Source organism: Mus musculus, chromosome 19, assembly GCF_000001635.26.
Source record: "Mus musculus strain C57BL/6J chromosome 19, GRCm38.p6 C57BL/6J".
Taxonomy (NCBI): domain Eukaryota; kingdom Metazoa; phylum Chordata; class Mammalia; order Rodentia; family Muridae; genus Mus; species Mus musculus.
Genome location: NC_000085.6, coordinates 28,917,638 through 28,935,376, shown reverse-complemented (window position 1 = coordinate 28,935,376; position 17,739 = coordinate 28,917,638). Strand labels below are relative to the sequence as shown.

At 45.0% G+C, this 17,739-nt stretch overlaps 1 protein-coding gene across 12 annotated transcripts in view; it reads left to right on the top strand.

Annotated features, from left to right (window-relative positions):
• Positions 1-17,739, top strand: part of 4430402I18Rik (RIKEN cDNA 4430402I18 gene) — a 50,195-nt gene extending 32,456 nt beyond the window's left edge. For 4 of the 12 annotated variants that reach the window (NM_001374140.1, NM_001374153.1, NM_001374154.1 and 1 more), the window contains 3 exons: positions 6,745-6,829; positions 7,627-7,728; positions 11,675-12,320. In NM_001374140.1, the coding sequence (NP_001361069.1) occupies positions 6,745-6,829; positions 7,627-7,716 (175 nt within the window). In that variant the 3' untranslated portion in view covers positions 7,717-7,728; positions 11,675-12,320. Of the gene's footprint in view, positions 1-6,744; positions 6,830-7,626; positions 7,729-11,674; positions 12,321-12,413; positions 12,947-17,170 lie in introns of those variants that run through there. The other 8 variants (XM_011247274.3, XM_011247272.3, XM_030250980.1 and 5 more) reach the window with 6 other exon arrangements.

The window sequence follows — 17,739 nt, the reverse complement described above, 5'->3', positions numbered from 1 at the left end:
AAAGGCAGAAGAGAGTTCCAGGAATGTTCAGTCAGTGGAGGCATGGCAGGCAACATGGGCAGGTGAGAGGGTATTCAGCCATTTCAGATGAGGCAGCAAATTCAGTGTGCCCAGTCATTCTAAACAGGTGACTTTGGACCTAACTGGACTACGCTTATTTAAGTCATGCCATAATCCACAATGACAAAGAATTGTGACCACAGAAAGGCCATCATCCAGTTGGCTTATGGCTGTCTTGGCTTTAGTCCCCAAGGTCCTGCATTGTGGGAAAGCCTTACGCTGAGTCAGTTGGTCACCTTTCCACTAGAGGAGTGGCCTTAAATGCTATCTTTTCAAGGAAGCTGTTTTCACATAACAACATATGCTGGCAAGGACATGGGGTAGGGAGGAGCCCTGCATTCGCTGATGGCTGTGCTTTCATGTGCTTGGGGGAGCTTCCACACACACACACACACCCCTTGACAAGTTTAGCTGATCACAGAGACAGATGTCTGGAACCTTGGTGGCTATAGTCCCTTGTCCTTTCTTTTTTGGCTGCTCGTTCACAGCAGCCAGCAGGACCAGCCCCTCACAGGGGTGCATGAGAACCATCTCGTGAGACTCTGTTAGCTTAACACTGGAGGCAGTCAGTGCTCGGCTTGCAGGGATGAGGGGCCCAAGGGCCCTTTAAGGTTTTTAAGATAACAAAGTAATGGATCTCATTATGACATCTTCATATATATTTTGTTCTTCTCATGCCAGACTCTCCCCCCACCCCATCCCTCTAGCTCCCTGCCGTTCCCCTTCCTTACCCTGCGACCCTTGTGCTCTCTTGTCACATGTCCCCCACTCCCCTCCTCCCAGCAGCTGCCCCGAGCTATCTTTTTACATGATGTCTATCTTGGTTAGTGTTATCATTGCTGGATGAAACACCATGACCAAAGCAACTTGAGGAGAGAAGGGTTTATTTGGCTTACACTTCCACATCACTGCTCATCAGTGAAAGATGTCAGGACAGGAACTCAAACAAGTCAGGAACCTGGAGGCAGGAGATAATACAGAGGCCATGGAGAGGTGCTGCTTACTGGCTTGCTCCCCATGACTTGCTCAGCCTGCCTGCTTGGTTGCTTGGTTCCTTCCTTCCTTCCTTCCTTCCTTCCTTCCTTCCTTCCTTCCTTCCTTCCTTCCTACCTACCTACCTACCTACCTACCTACCTACCTTTTCTCTCTCTCTCCCTTCCTTCCTCTCTCTCTCTCTCTCTCTTTCTTTCTTTAAATAGAATTGAGGTTCATCAGACCAGGGATGGCATCACCCACAATGGGCTGGGCCCTCCCCCATCCATCACTAATTAAGAAAATATCCTACAGGCTTGTTTGCAGCCTAATCTTATGAAGGCATTTTTTAAATTGAGGTTATCTCCTCTCGGGTGACTTTGGTCTGTGTCTAGTCCACATAAAACTAGCCAGTAGAATTTCCTTTCTAGTTTTATGACCTACATGATAAAAAAAACAAAAAAACAAAAAAACCCATGTCTTTGTGAATCTGACTTTGTTTGATTGACATGATTATTTTCAATTCCATTTCAAATGTCTGGATTTTCTTTTCTTTCTTTCTTTTCTTTCTTTCTTTCTTTCTTTCTTTCTTTCTTTCTCTTTCTTTCTCTCTCTCTCTCTCTCTCTCTCTCTCTCTCTCTCTTTCTTTCTTTCTTGGGTGTTTTTGTTTTGTTTGGTTTGGGGGAGGGTTTTTTTTTTTTTTCTTGAAACAGGGTTTCTCTGTGTAGCCTTGGCTGTCCTGGAACTCACTCTGTAGACCAGGCTGGCCTTAAACTTACAGAGACACACACGTTTCTGCCTTCCAAGTGCTGGGATTAAAGGCATATGACACCACCACCCATTTTAGGATTTTATTTTCTTTGTGGCAGAATAAACCCCATTGTGAATGTTTTTCACATTTGTATTGGCACACACATACCACACGCACACCACACACACACCACACACACACCACACACACACCACACATACACCACACACACACACCACACACACACCACACACACACCACACACACACCACACATGTATCCATTCGTCTGTTGATGGGCACAGAGGCTGGTTCTAGTTCCTAGCTTTCGTAGATACCACAGCAACGAACATGGGTGTGCAGATATCCCCGTGGTATGCTGACTTAGAAAACTCCGAGGAGTGGAGCAGTTGTGTCTCATAGCAGTCCTACTTTTTGTGTTTGGAGAGACTGCCCACTGATTTCCATGGTGGCTGCACCAGTTCCCGCTCCCACACGGGTGAGTGAGTGAAAGGCTCCTTCTCCCACGGCCTTGCCTGTGTTCTCATTTGTTTCCTTGCTGATAGCTGCTGGTGTTGAATGGTAGGATTGACTCTCAAAGCTGCTCATTGGCCTTCCCTGATGACTAAGAGTGCTGATCTTTTCCTCCATCATTTACTGTCCATTTGGATTTCTTTGAGAACCGTATTCAGTTTACCAGCCCATTTATTAACTGGATCCTTTTTTTGATTTCTTTTTTTTTAGTTTTTTATGTATTCTAGATGTTCATCTCTTGTCTGAGTATTGGTAGTAAAATTTTTCTCTCATTCTGTAGTCAGCCCAATGGTTTAAAAGTTAACTTTTTATCTTCTCAATATAATTCACTTTCTCCTTTCCCTTTCTTCCTTAAACCCCTCCCATCTCTTTCCACTCTCAAATTGATGCCTTTTTTTTTTTCTGTTACACATTCATGTGCACTCTCTTCTGATGTGTCCTCTGGTCCATAGATATAGGATATGTATCTTCTGGGGCCGGGCTCCCCACCATCCACTGATCTTTTCACTGAGTCCAGTTGTGGTTTTCTGTGAAGGTACCTATTTTCTGTAGGGAGAAGCCTCTTTGATGAGGGATGATAGCTACACTTACCTGTGGTTAAGGATACAATTTGTAATGCAGTTAAAGAAATATGCTGGTTTAGCAAAGAGGCAATAGTAGATTCTCTTCTAATATTCATAACCTCATTCATTACCCAAGCTAGGTTTCTAGGATTAGCCGTGATTGCCCTTCTGTTGAGTAGATTTTAAGTCCACCTGGACAGCTGTTGGTTACTGCCAACATGTGAGTGCCACTAATACACTCTTGTGGATATCTTGCTATGCTGGTCATTGTGTTTTATAGGTATCATACCTGGGTAGGACCAGTAATTGCTCCTCTCCCTTGGGGGCTTTTGTGGGCCTTTATGATACTATATAATCTAGACTGCATGGAGGATGCTTTCAGATCAGTTCAAATAATCCAAGTCCTGTATCCTAAGTGGTTAATATCTTCAGGAATAGGGTATTACCATCAACCTCTGAGGGGCATCTCAGGGCAACATTAATGGCCTATATTGTTTTGGGAGTCATTTGGACTGTACTGACCAACCACTCAAAAGGAAGTTTCTCATGCCTGGTACAGTTGGTTAGAATACTGTTCTTGTAAGGAATATTGTCAGCTCAAATGTCACAACTTCATTTAAGCTCTCTCTCCCCTCTCTCTGTCACTGTCTCTGTTTGCCACTGTCTCTGTCTGTCTGCCCCCCCCGCACACATACACACATGCATGCATACATATTGTGTATAATTATTTTAGGTTAATATAAAACAATATTGAGGCTTTGTCTTAATCAGGGTTTGTATTCCTGCACAAAACATCATGACCAAGAAGCAAGTTGGGGAGGAAAGGGTTTATTCAGCTTACACTTCCATACTGCTGTTCATCACCAAAGGAAGTCAGGACTAGAACTCACACAGGGCAGGAACTTGGAGGCAGGAGCTGATGTAAAGGCCATGGAGGGATGTTGCTTACTGGCTTGCTTCCCCTGGCTTGCTCAGCTTGCTTTCTTATAGAACCCAAGACTACCAGCCGAGGGATGGCACCACCCACAATGGGCCCTATCTCCTTGAGCACTAGTTGAAAAGGTGCCTTACAGCTGGATCTCATGGAGGCATTTCCTCAAGGAAGGCTCCATTCTCTGTGATAACTCCAGTTTGTGTCAAGTTGACACACAAAACCGGCCCGTATGGGCTTCATCAGACAACCTTGGTGCTATTTATCCCTCCTTCTTCCTTCTCTTTCTGTATTGGCCTTCCCCGCCTTTCCCAGTGAGAGCTCCTTCCCACTTTCCCCATTCCCCCTTCATATCCCCTGTATACTATTCCTCTGTTACTCACGCTACACAACTCACATCTGGAGATTGGGAGCTAGGAGCCTCTGACAAGAGAGAACCTCCGTGAAATGTTTGTCTTTCTGAGTCTGGATTACCTCGCTCAATATCATCTTTTCCAGTGCCATCCACTTACCTGAAAATTCCATGATTTCATTGTTTTTCATTCCAGTTGAATAGTGTATGTGTACCACGTTTCCCTTATTCCTTCATCTCTTGCTACCGTGCATGGGCTGGAAATACACCTTGCTGAGCAAGTGTCTGTGGCGTAGGATGTCGAGACCTTTGAGCCTATGCCAAGGAGTGTTATTTCTGGGTCATATGATAGACTGAATTGTAGGTTTTCCAGATTTTAGTGGGAGATGTACAAAGCCTTTTGAATACCAGAGTGAAGAATGTAGTCTCAAAGGAAAGGGAGACAGCCCTCCTTCCCGTCTCCCTCTCTGCAGCATGTCACCTGCCTTCACAACTCTTCTTGTCTGTGATGAGGAGAATCACAGAGACGGCGTGTGGCACAGCTCTATTCCTTGTATGCGACCACAGTATTTTCAAGGCCTATGTGTCTAGCAGGTGGCTGTTTTTAAAGATTTGCTGTATTTCTCATAAGATTCTTAGAGTGAGCAGAAATTATGGCTATAACGTTTTCTGAAATGCAGCCGTGCCTTGAGGGTGCAGGCCCTTGCTGCTCAGTGTTTTCCCTGGTCAGTAGGAGATGTGTGGACTCAGTCCTACTCAGCCTCATGTTCTTAGGGACTACTGAGCATGCTTGTTCCAGAGAAGGGTGTGAAGGGAGAATGATGAGAGTGAACTACACACAGGTGGAGATGCCTGGGGTCATTAGCACAGTGGTCCCATCAATTACTCCAGGCTTCCAGAGTCTGCTGATGGACAGCTCTCTCTCTGTTCTCAATTGTCCCAAGCTATCGTTCTTGCCGGCAAGTACACACTCGGACAACCGGATTCTTCTGCAGCAAGCTTTATTGCTTCTTAAGGAGGGAAGACCCAGACCCCGGAAAATGGTGCTGCTTATATAGCCCTCAGCGTAGTGTTTCAGCACCTGGTGTGGCGTGTCAGCTCCTGATTTGTTGCTCGCCCATCACCTCATTACTACGCCCTGAGATGGGCAGTAACTAGGCGTGAGTTCACTCTAGCACTTGCGCACAAGGCTTGTTTACTAGTTAGGCACAGCGGAAGCCAGTGCCATCTTATAATGGTGATTGCTCACAGCACCGCTCTCCACACTCAATGTCCTTGTAAACATCATAAATTCTCATGGCATTCTAGTGCTTCTCACGCATTCACAGAGAGAAGGATTTTACCCAAATTGTTAAAATTCTTTGAAAGCTTTTAAGGAAATCGCATCTGCACTTTTCATCATCAAATTTCTGTGTGCGCCTTTAGCTTCGTGATCTCAGAATTTAGGATTTGATACCCAACCAGTATGAATGAATTCACTACTCAAATAATATAATTTCTTAGAGATTTGTTTTATGGGCCCGAGTATGTGTCTGTGCATCATGTGAGGGCAGGTTCCTGTGGAGGGCGGAAGTGGATCTTCTGGCACTGGAATTGAAGGTGTGGGTGCTGGGACCTGAACCTAGGTCCTCAGGAAGAGCAGTGAATGCTCTTAACTACTGAGTCACTCCTCCAGAGTCTCAAACAATGCTCTTTAAACCCCACGGTGGTATTCAGTACCTACTGTGAGCTGAAATGAGTATTATTGTTGTCCTTTTCTGAGATTGGGTTCTGCTGTATAGCCCAGGCTAGCCTCAAACTCACAATCCTCCCACTTCAGTCTCCTTAGTGTTGGCATTACACACTGAAGTTGAGATAAGATAACCAGAGTCTCAGCCTGGGTTTCAGTCTAGGGGACACATTAACCAGCAGGGGACACATTAACCAGCAGGGGACACATTAACCAGCAGGGGACACATTAACCAGCAGGGGCCAGTGTCCACTATCAGAGGTGTTGTGAAATGAACAACACATAGGTCAGCTGGCCTCTATAGGGGTGGGCTCAGCTCCAGAAGGACTCCTGGAGACATCAGCACTGAAGTTCATTCAAGGTAAGTGGTTGGGAGTTAAGAGTGGGGACTTGGGTGGGAAGGTAGCAGTATCCTGCACAGAGGAATCCAGGAATCTGTGGAAGGGAGAAAAAGCACAGCGTGTAAGAAGCTGGAAGACCTTTTCAAGTTCATGCTTATGTTTGGGCTCTGAGTGGCCAAATGGTGACGAGATGTAAAACAAAGCCTTTGTGGCAGAAGACAATTGAGAGTAAGTCTTTAAATTACAATTTGAGGGTAAAGAAGCAGAGTTTGCTCATTAGTGAATTCCCTAAAAATGAATGAAGTCCAAAGAAGAGCTGGTTATAGGCAGGCACTGGGCACAGCACGTTGTTGCTGGCACTGCCACTTCCCTCGGGTGTAGGTGTGATGCCAGCATTAAAATGATAGGTGTGCTGTTTCTGGTTAAGTTTCAACCATATTTTTTAAGTATGTTAGGTCAGCATCCTTTTTCGTAGCTGCATAATGTTCTACTCTATTTACTCTGTTGGGCAGGTTCCAGCCTTTTTCTCAGTCCACGTGGCAGAAGATCCCCGAGGGTGTACGAAGCCTTCTGACATCCCACCGAGCTCACCCAAAGGTTAGGTGTTCTGGAGAAACTAAATCCTTGCTGATAAATGTAGGAAGTGGAATTTGAAGTGTGGTGAGGGAAGTAGATATTAGTAAAATAATGTGAGACTTTGGCCCTCGCCCAGGAGAGAACATAATAGCATGAGCCCTGACCAGGTGTGTATCTGTGTGGTTGGGAGTCCGAGCAGGCTCCCAGAGGAAGGGACAGAGGAAGGTGAGCACAGCACTCAGTCGGCAGAGGTCCTGGGAGGCATCCAACAGACCATGCATGCTCTCATCCTCTGTCCCAGCACACAGAGGGAAGCACTGCATGAGAGCTAAGGAGGGCCATGATCTGGGAGAGATGACATCTAGAGTTGAATATGGTGTTTGGGGCTATTGATGTTTTCTGTGACCTTAGGGAGCATTTCTGATCTATGGTAGGTGTGCCCAGGACTTGAAGTTTCCTGCAGACACACAGTTTGGTGATCTTGAGCAGAATTTAAAGGTGTTCCAGTGAAGTATCAAAGGGGCCTCAGCTGCTAGAACTTATACCTGACTGGCAGGGTGACACTTGTTAGTGGAATTGGTCATGATACCCATGGGAGTAGTCAGGTTTTTTAATTCCTCTCTGAGAGCTCTGGCTTAATCATATTTTCCAACCTAAAGAAAATTCATCTCCTTAAGATGGAAAGAGGGAAGGATGGACACACACACACACACACACACACACACACACACTCAACCTCATTTGTAGGGCACATAGAAGTTGTTACCTATCTTTATTACATCTTGGGTAATGAAATTGTTGGATATGTTTTGCCATAGGACAGCTTTATCTCTGAAACAAATTCTATCCATGAAAGACCAAGCTACCCTCTGAAGAAACACTTACTGCGTGCACAGAGATATTTTTAACTCCTATCTCACGTAAGTAAGCAGCTTAAGTACTGTTTGCTACTGTAGTTTGCTAAAAGCAGTTTCCATCTCCTGCTGTCACTGAAGTAACTAGGAAGTGTGGAGGAGGTGGGGAGGAGCTCTGAGAACGCCCCCACCCCCAGCCCCTGCTCAGTGGAACACTGATAAGCGGTGACTTGCCAGTTCTCATGTTCTTTGTCCCACACCTCCCTCCCTCTTTATGTAGGAGACCCTTGGGCTCCTTGACCTCAGCCTCTGTCTTGCCTTGAGTTTCCACATGCCACCTGAACTACCACTTCTGGATTCAAATTGAGTCCCTTCAATTTGTCCTTAGTTTTGTGACTCTCTCTCTCTCTCTGCTATTGTAACAAACACATTTTAGCACTCTGCATGTTTCTTTATGAAGTAGACATAATGTACTAAAATTGGTCTTTTATAGGAGAAGGAAACCCAGTATTTAGCTCAGTATAGGGAAAGCCAATCACACACTGGACTTTGGTCCTGAGCAAGGCCCTGCCTTCCCATGCTAACCCTGCTACTGTCCTTACTTCTGTTGACCCTACAGAGTAGTCGTTACCAAGTGTACTTGTATGTGAATGTTGAAGGAGGTGCTAAGGCAAGTCTAGAATGCTGAAGTGTGGTATGGTATGTGGCCATAGGCTGGTGCTCATCATTTCTTACTTATTCTCTTAGTTTTCCTTCTTAATCCATGCCCTGAATAATAACTGTTTTCTTCAAGAGTGGCATGCTTGCCTGTGAGTTTCAAGTTGGATTTCTGTGGATGGGACTGAGGCCTGGGTGCTTGAGTTCTGCTATTATGTTGACAGCTCTCCACTCTTCCTTTTGTGTTTCTGACATAGGGTCAAGAGCTGGCCAAGTGAATCCCATGAACTAAATGAATCACTGTTTAATTCTGACAGCAACCCATGAGGGATGGTGCTTTTACTAAGTTCTGCTTTTGAACGTAGCGAGACCAGATACCTTGCTCAAAGCTACATGGCTAGTCAGTGGTGTAGCCAATGACAGGGACAAGATTATGATTCATAGGATTCCTTAGTGCACAGTAGACCCGAGGTCATGCTCTGAGTCACCATGTTCTTTTGCCTTTCCAAGGCTAGAGTATGACAGAAGAATGCAGAGGAGTGGGTGTACGCGTAAATGGCAGCCCTTTGGCACCCAGGCAGTAGGTGGCTCCTGCTTTTAAATGTTTCCTCCTAGGAGTGACAGTGCTATATCTTATGGCCATCAGAAAGGAGTAGGCCTTTTTAAACAATGAAGGAGGATGAGATGACCTGCTAGATTTTGCCCCAAAATTAGGCTCCTAAAAGTCTGGCTTGAGCTTCATGTATGCTTCAGGACACAAACAGCCTTGCCCTGGGGCTGGCGAGGATCTCTGCCTTCAGTACAGAGGAGGAGAACATCTTGATAATTGCCCATCCTGTAGGCTTTACTTTAGAACGTTCTGCTTGGAAGATTAAAGGGTGGATTCTAGGCCACTTAATCTCTTGTTGTAAGACTCTCTATGCTTTTATTAAGTTGTTACACGGTACATAGCACACGTAATCACCAAACGCCAAATTACATCGAGTCTCTACATGGGTAAAATCAAGTTACATAAAGCTGATAGCTGGAAGTGATATGAGGTGGTGATATGAAGAAGTATAGTAGACTCCCCCCCTTCTTATCCCCATCCCACCCCATTGCCAAGTCCACTTTGGAAAATGGGTTCTTTTCATAACAGGAGTCCCCACACAGGTTTGGTAGATGCTCCTAGACCTTTCCCAGAAGTGCCTGTCCTTCCCTTGATTACTGTTGCTTCTTGGATCCTAGATCCCTGGTGAGTCGAGGATCTCAAAGGACAGAACTAGGGGAGGGTCTCCAGTGCACAGCAGAGCACTGGGTGACTCGGAAGCAAACTGGGCATTTATTATGAATGACCCACGAAACCTGAGGGGAAACCTGGGGGATGGGCAAGGTTAAGGAAGTGTGAGGGGAGAGCTGGAGCTGTTTCCATAGCCTGGGAAGAAAGAACCCAGAGGGTACTCGTGGGCACACAGAAGAGCATCCTCAGTCCCTCCTGTGTGCCCTGGTCCACTTTCCTGAGGATTCCCATGACAGACTCAGCCCTCACTCCTCTGCTGGTCCACATCTGCTTCTCTATTGTGGTCAGCTTACCCTGTCCAGGCTTCCCTGTGGTCCGTTTCCCAGACAAAAAAAAAAAAAAGAAGTGGAAAAAGATCCCTAGTCACAAAAATACCAAGCAATTTTGAACCCAAAGCAGGGATTCCCGCTGACTGTTCAGGCAGAGATAGAGTTGGAGAGGAGGCAGGTAGAAGGAGTTATAAGATGTTGATATCTTTATCTGATGCATTGGGACAATGGGGCTTGAGGCATGGGTGGTAACTTTAAAATGAGAAAAATTTCTACCAAATAAATACAGCCCCTTGAACAAAGAGAAGAATCTTCATAATGTCCCCAAATCTCTCAGGTAACCCAGGTTCCTGTGCTTTGTCCTTAGTAAGCTGATGACCACATCTAGTGTCATGTATGACAGTCCTCTGTGGAAGTGGGCTCCAAAGACTGTCTCTGATGGTCCCAGTTCCCCAGGCAGTGCCAGGCCCTCCTTCTCTGCATGAGGGTGCGAGTACATGTGTGTATGTGTATCAGGTGACCACATATTACATACATCAGTTCCAGTCCACTGAATGCCTGTGGTTTCTTCATCTGCTCTCAGATTTCATCTGGAGGTGACCCTCAGTGGGAGGGAACAAGAGACAGCCTCACTGTCAGGCTTCTAAATAGATGGGGGTCAAGGACCTCAAGTCAGAATTTCCTCAGACGGGAAAATTGTAACCTCCTGCTCTTTGCAAAACTCAAGCACAATACAAGGAAGGGACAGTGGTGGTGCACGCCTTTAATCCCAGCACTTGGGAGGCAGAGGCAGGTGGATTTCTGAGTTCGTGGTCAGCCTGGTCTACAGAGTGAGTTCCAGGACAGCTACACAGAGAAACCCTGTCCAAAAAAAAAGGAAAGAAAGAAAGGAAGGAAGGAAGAAAGACTAAGTTGAGTTGAAGTGCTGGTTTCTGGTCCTGGCATAGCCCAGAGTCCTAGCTCCCAAGACAGCAGTGGCCATGGGGTTTAATCTCACCTACCCTAGAGAATCCTTTATACCCATTATCATCACAGCTGAAAGCAAGCCAACCCAATCCGACTGAGCCCAAGCTTCATCAGTTGGCATCTTCCATCTAGATTTAGGCTCCAGCATCTGAGGGAGCTGTCATTTGATGGTTTGTTGGGGGGACTGATGTGTGGATGGGGGGATGATGATAGAATGATACATGGTCTGTCTTCCTCCCATAAGCCCATGTCAGCATCCAACAGGCCACACAGGTTGGTGACTATGCACAGCAGCAAATGCCCAGGCTACAGGCCTCAAAGAGCCTTAGGATTACCTGAGGACTCTGAGAAGGCACTGATACCTATGGCTCTGTTCGGCCCCAGTTTAACCCTAGTGGTGGCCAGCACTGAGAATGCAGCAGAAACTTGTTCTTCAGGAGATTATGTGCACTTCTAAGACGGACATCTCTATAGTAGACTTGAGTTTTGTGAGGAATCATGGGGAATTAACAGAAGAGTGAGTGTGTCTGACACTCGCACTTAATGGCATCCAACAGGTTTGGGCACATTTGCTGTGAATGGAGGACTTCATTCACTGTACCCATAGCATGGGGAGGGAGATGCTCTCAGTGCAGGCTCTGCTATTATACCAAGAGGGCAAATGCTTTCCCTTATTCTGAACCTGAGACACAGGGGAAGGGGCTCGGAAAACAGGCGATGCCAGGGCTGAGCTGGCAGATGCCAGGGCTGAGCTGGAGCTAAGCTTAGGATAGTTTGTTTCTCTCCCTGGCTGCGCCAACTACTCGATGCCACACGCAGATGTGCTCTTTCAATTTCACAGGGGAACACGGATGACGGATGAAGAGTTCACTCAGCAAGACACTGACATTCGAACACCATCCCCTGTTATCTGGGTTGACTTCCTGGTGCCTAGCCCTTGTTAATTCAAACCTTATACTCGGTCTTTTGTGCCCAAGGTAAGAATTGTTGATTAAATTCTGTCTGGGGCTCTCATTCACTTGTCACCTGGAGAATTTGTGTCTTCCCTTGTATTTATTTTGAGCATGAAAAATAGAAAAAAAACATAATTAGAAGTAATTCATGACCGGGGGCTTTTCCATTTGCAAATCATTTTTTAAAATTGTAACAAACACATTTAAAAAATTGTAGCAAATATGTCTTACGTGAGACAGGGCATTGATTATTTTGGGAGATACCCTGATAAGTCAACTGGGAAAAGACCATCAACTTGGTTTTCTCTTTCTGATAAATGTGAATTTTGTGTTTCATTTTCTCATGTTAGGCTCAAATGACATCAAGTCCCTTATTAAAGCCCAAGAAAAACAGTATTAACATCTGAGATCTCATTTTAACACTTAATTTTCTAAGATGAATTTGCAGGAGAGATTAATTTCTGTAGTTTAAACTGTTTCCTCTTCCTATCTCCCCTTGAAAAAAATCCTTAATAAACATAGATCGGAAACAGAGTCTTTTGCAAACATTTTTTTAAAAGAGAACTGCTTTAAGTAAATAGATTCCCTGGAGAGTGCCACCCTGGCAGGCTTCCTGTTCATCTGCAGGAGCCTTTATGAAACACCTGTGCAATCTGAGGGAGCAAGAAGAGGAAGGAAGAATCCTGCTGGGAGGGGCTATGGGCAAGCTGCCTCCCTTCCATTCCATCATGACTTCTGCATCCTCCTCTGCCTCGATTGCCGAGGTTTGAATGTTTGTGTCTCCTTGAATTCCTAATTTGAATGGTGACACCCTTAGATGGAGCTTGGTTGGGGTGTGTATGATTGAGGAGAGTGAGTCATAAGGATAGAGCCCCGAGGGTGAGGCTGGGAGCTCTGTCCCTCCTAACACACGAGGACACACAGTGAGGGGAGCAAGCAAAGGCCTTTACCAGATTCCAGATTTGCCAGCACCTTAACTCTGGACTTCCCGGCCTTCAGACCTGTGAGAGAGAGAGACTAATTTCTTTTGTTTATAAGTTTACCTAGTTTACGGGGTTTTTATAAGATGCAACGATTTTTTTGTTTTCTCCTGTAGAAATTGGTTTTCAAAAGTAAATTGAGGGGCTGGAGAGATGGCTCAGTGGTTAAGAGCACTGACTGCTCTTACAGAGGTCCTGAGTTCAAATCCCAGCAACCACATGGTGGCTTACAACCATCTGTAATAAGATCTGATGCCCTCTTCTGGTATGTCTGAAGACAGCTACAGTGTACTCATATTAAATAAATAAATAAATAAATAAATAAATAAATAAATCTTTTTTTAAAAAGTAAATTGAGAAATAGATACATATTAAAACAAACAAACAAAAATAATCCTGAAACAAAACAAAAGTTATTTACTCGTCTCTTAGAATTTCAGCCAAATAAAGGTGCATTCCGCCTTTGGAAGCAGAGTATAAGGCTAGCTTACATGTACTTTTAAATGCCCACAGTGGATTTTAAATGTTCACAGTTTGTTATTTGATGTGAATTTTAAGTAGCCATCAAAAATAAAAGCTAATACCATGGTGGTACTGTTCTCAGAAGAGGGCCACCTACATGAGCAAGGGGAGCAGGCCAGCCCTAATGAGTCTGCCTCTAATTTCAGTTGTTAAAACAAAAACAAAACAAACCAAACAAACAAACAGGCAGAGACATTCAGTGTTGATTTCCAAAAACATATTTTCCTTTTTCCTAATTGTGTATCTATGTGTGTCTGTGTGCACATGACGGCAGGTACCTGCAGAGGTCACAGGTTTCTATGCCCCTGTAGCTAGATTACCTAACGGTTGTGAGCTGCTGAACATGGGTGCTAGGAATTGAACCTGGGTCTTCTGCAAAACCATCATGGGCTCTTAACTGCTCTTCCATCTCTCCAGCCTCTGGTGCTCCTTCTTTGGGAGGTAAAGGGGGAAGGTTTTGAGCATGAATTCTTAATTTAATCAGAGGTTTTTTTTTGTTTGTTTGTTTTTTGTTTTTGTTTTTTGGTTTTGGTTTTGGTTTTTCGAGACAGGGTTTCTCTGTATAGCCCTGGCTGTCCTGGAACTCACTCTGTAGACTAGGCTGGCCTCGAACTCAGAAATCTGCCTGCCTCTGCCTCCCGAGTGCTGGGATTAAAGGCATGTGCCACCACGCCCGGCTCAGAGTATTATTTTTATATGAAGCTCATTTTTATGTGGAGCTTTTTTTTTTTGTTTTTTTGTTTTTGTCAAACAATTATTTTCCTTTCTCATCTCACCTGTTAATTTCATTATTTACATTATTGTATTTCTCAAGGAATTCTTTAAGTTTTGAGGCTCACTACAGAGGCGAGGATTGATGCACAGGTATCTTGATTTTGGAGTAGCACATATCATTTTGTGATGGTTTGGGGTTTGGTTTGCTATAAAGAGAGCCATGTCATTGTGTTGGTTTGAATAAGAATGGCTCCATAGGCTGGTATAGTTGAATGTTCAGTCACCAGGGAGTGGTGCTATTTGAGAAGACTAGAAGGATTAGTAGATGTGGCCTCGTTGGACAAAGTGTGTCACTTGGGAGTGGGTTTTGAGGTTTCTTTTTTTAAATATTTATTTATTATTATATGTAAATACACTGTAGCTGTCTTCAGACACTTTTCTTCTCTCTCTGGCCCAAAGATTTATTTATTTCTTATGTAAGTACACTGTAGCTGTCTTCAGACACACCAGAAGAGGGCATCAGAGCTCATTACAGATGGTTGTGAGCCATCATGTGGTTGCTGGGATTTGAACTCAGGACCTTCAGAAGAACAGTCAGTGCTCTTAACCACTCAGCCATCTCTCCCGCCCGGGTTTTGAGGTTTCAAAAGCCCATGCTAAGTCCAGTGTTTCTCTCTTGGCCCGTGAATCAGATTGTGGCTCTCAGCTACTGCTCCAGCTCATGGTGTACTGACGATCCCCACCGTTATGAGAATGGGCTAAACCTCTAAAACTGTAAGCAAGCCTCTAACTAAATACTTTTATAAGAGTTGCCTTGGTCATGGTGTCTCTTCACAGCAATAGAAAATGACCAGGACAGTCATTAAATATAATGAATTTCTACCTGTCATGTTGGTTTATAATGCCTTTCTTGACTTGGACAGTGGCAGATCTGACAAATCCAGGACTATATTTTACAAGTGCATTTCACATTGTTTGAGTTTTCCTAGGCTCCTGGAACAAGCATCCTTTTTGAACCTGGGCCTTCTAAGCCTCTACACGGCAGCACCATCTCTCTCTGTTCATCTATAGGCTTTGAATTCTAACAGAGATTTTAAAAAGGCGGTCATGAAGGATAATGTCTGACCTAAAGTGGCTTTAGGTGCTAACTTGAGAATCTTGATGTGTTACCTTTGTGAGGTCAGCCTAGTCTGGATGTTGAGGCCCTTCTCAGTGTGTCTACGTCCCAACCCAAGCTCCTTTAAAGGGACTTGCTGTGGTCCAAACAGGGCTTGCCTTCTGTCTGTGCTCTTTCCCACTTATCTGCTAGCCCTGCCAGATGAAACCATTCTCCTTCTTGATTAGGGCATCCACTACAGCACCACTTGCAGGTTTCAGGTCTTGTAAGGGACCTATTCTCCTTCCTTTTTGTCCCGCTAACAATGAGAATTATGAATTCTGCTCCCTTGGTCTGGACCCTTCTTCCCTCCACATTGGGTCTGGATATCCCAAATTATGGTGGCCAAGTTACTTTGTCAGAGTGAAAAGACTGTGCTTGGTCTCACCTTCAGAAGTAGGGAATTGGGACCAAACAAGGTCATAGGTAGGCCAAGGACAGAGCCTCTTCAGCAGAGTGAGTGGTTCAAGTCCTAGAGATTTACACCTGGAGATGCTGGAGAACCTGGTGGCTAGGTCCACTTTGTCTGGATTTGAGACCTAACACCACACCATTTCCCTATCCTTTGTCTTTATTTTTAAAATGCTCTACAGCTCATAGTCAAAAGCACCCGTTCTTATAGACACAGAAGACTCCATGCTAGGGCAGTCATACTCTGTGACTCTGTGGTTACCACAGCCTTGCCCTCTCTTTTTAAGGCTGGCCCAGCCATAATACAGTACAACATATGTACTGTCTGGTTTGTGTTACGTGACTGGAGAGTTGGGGGTGGAGGGCTTGTTTCTTCTCATCATCTGCTCAGTATGACAGCACCGAGGGTTCCCATGGATGTTCCAGAAAGAGTGATCAGGATTCCAGAGCTTGTTGGCTCCAAGACACATGTAGGTTAGGACTTTCAGAAAAAGAGCAGGATGTATCTCAGTGCCAAAGCACCTGCCTAACACGCTCAAGACTTGAGTTCTAAGCCCAGCACTGTGCTTGAAGAGAGGGAAGAGAGACCTCTGGCAATTGCTCTAGGGGAGAGAGCTGAAATATAATCTGTAGAGTAGCAGGGTGAGTGGTTTTTAGGCCTTTGGTTGTGAATAATTGAGGGTATTTTTGAGCCAGGTGGGGTGTGTTATTGTATGGAGTAGCCTGGGTAGATGTGGAAAGGGCCAGAATAAGGACAACTTTGGGGTCATTTGGAAAACCATGTCTTCCAGGTACCTTATTATCTGCCATATGGTAGTGGGTGGGACATGACCACCATTAAGGTAGGAGATGAAGGTTCTGTGTGTTTCACTTTGTAGGCCCCTCATCTATTCTCATGCGTTCCTTTGCCTAGCCTCTCAGTTTGCCCTGAGCCTGTGTCCAGAGCGTCTCATGACTATATCAACCCAGCTGTGAAGACAGAGCCCCTGGTTTTTGATCCAGGTTCTGCCATCGAAGGCTCATGTCTTAGACATAATTTAACCTTGTCACGACTCAGTGACAGAGATGGAGGCCCTGATACTATCCTCCTCATAATGTTGAAGTGCAGATGTCTCATTTTAAAAGCATGTTAAATCAGTGCCCGGCACAAAAGCAGAACCTATCGAGTATTAGCCACTATTATTTCCATCTCTTATAATCATTTAAGGAAAACATCATTTCCCTTCATTTTTCTTGCTAAGGACACAGAGGCTCAGAAAACCAAATGTCAGAACCTGCTTTCAAACTCTGGTCGGTCTTGTCTCCAAACTACAAGGCTTATCTGTTGTTTTCGTACTTCTTCGTTGGTTGTCACATGAGCCTTATTGACCCCAAGGATTCCAGGAGATTCATCTGAGGGCTAAACTCATTTATCTCTAGTGACAGGGAAACTCAGGTCCACACCAGTCTTAAGAATGAGGTTAGCCACCTCTTGTGTCAACAAGAGGCACTCTCTGTTATTTCCTGGCCTTGAAATGTTGTGTTTGTAAATAGCATTTTTTAGGAAGTTCTCTCCCCCGCCCCCCTCAGCAAAATAAGCCCCCCTGTTCCTTTTCCTCCAGGAACTTACACTTGGATCCATGTTTTGAGCTGAGATAAAGATCACACCTGTTTTAGTGGAGTGACTTCCAGGAACAGAATGTGAGCGGTTGGGTGCCATGGGTGGAAGTGCTTGACTCATTGTGGAAACTCATGTAAGATCATCTGACTTTGCGTAAGGGAAGTTCAACCCCGGACATATGATGACATCCTGTGTGTGCTGGGTCGTGGACTGCTCTACCCCTGACCAACCCCCTTCCATAGCCTTTCGTGGGGATCCACCACTTTCCAGTTACTGTGTGTCATCAAGTTCCAACTCTGCTCAGTGGAGGACTGGATCCTGTAAGAGGGAGTGGTTGTGTTAGGGTACAAGATATGTCCTGTTCCCTATTGGAGTTTCTATCCTTACTAGTAAAGATGTTCTAAGTGGTTCTCAGGTGGCATTGCTAGCTAAGACTCGGTGGATGGATCTATAATCGTCAACCACAGTGAGGTTTGAGATAGCGGTGGCTGGGAATTGGAGAGAGATGGACCATGCATGTAACCTTCTCCAGTCTCATATGAGATGTTCAGATTCCCCAAACCCAAAACT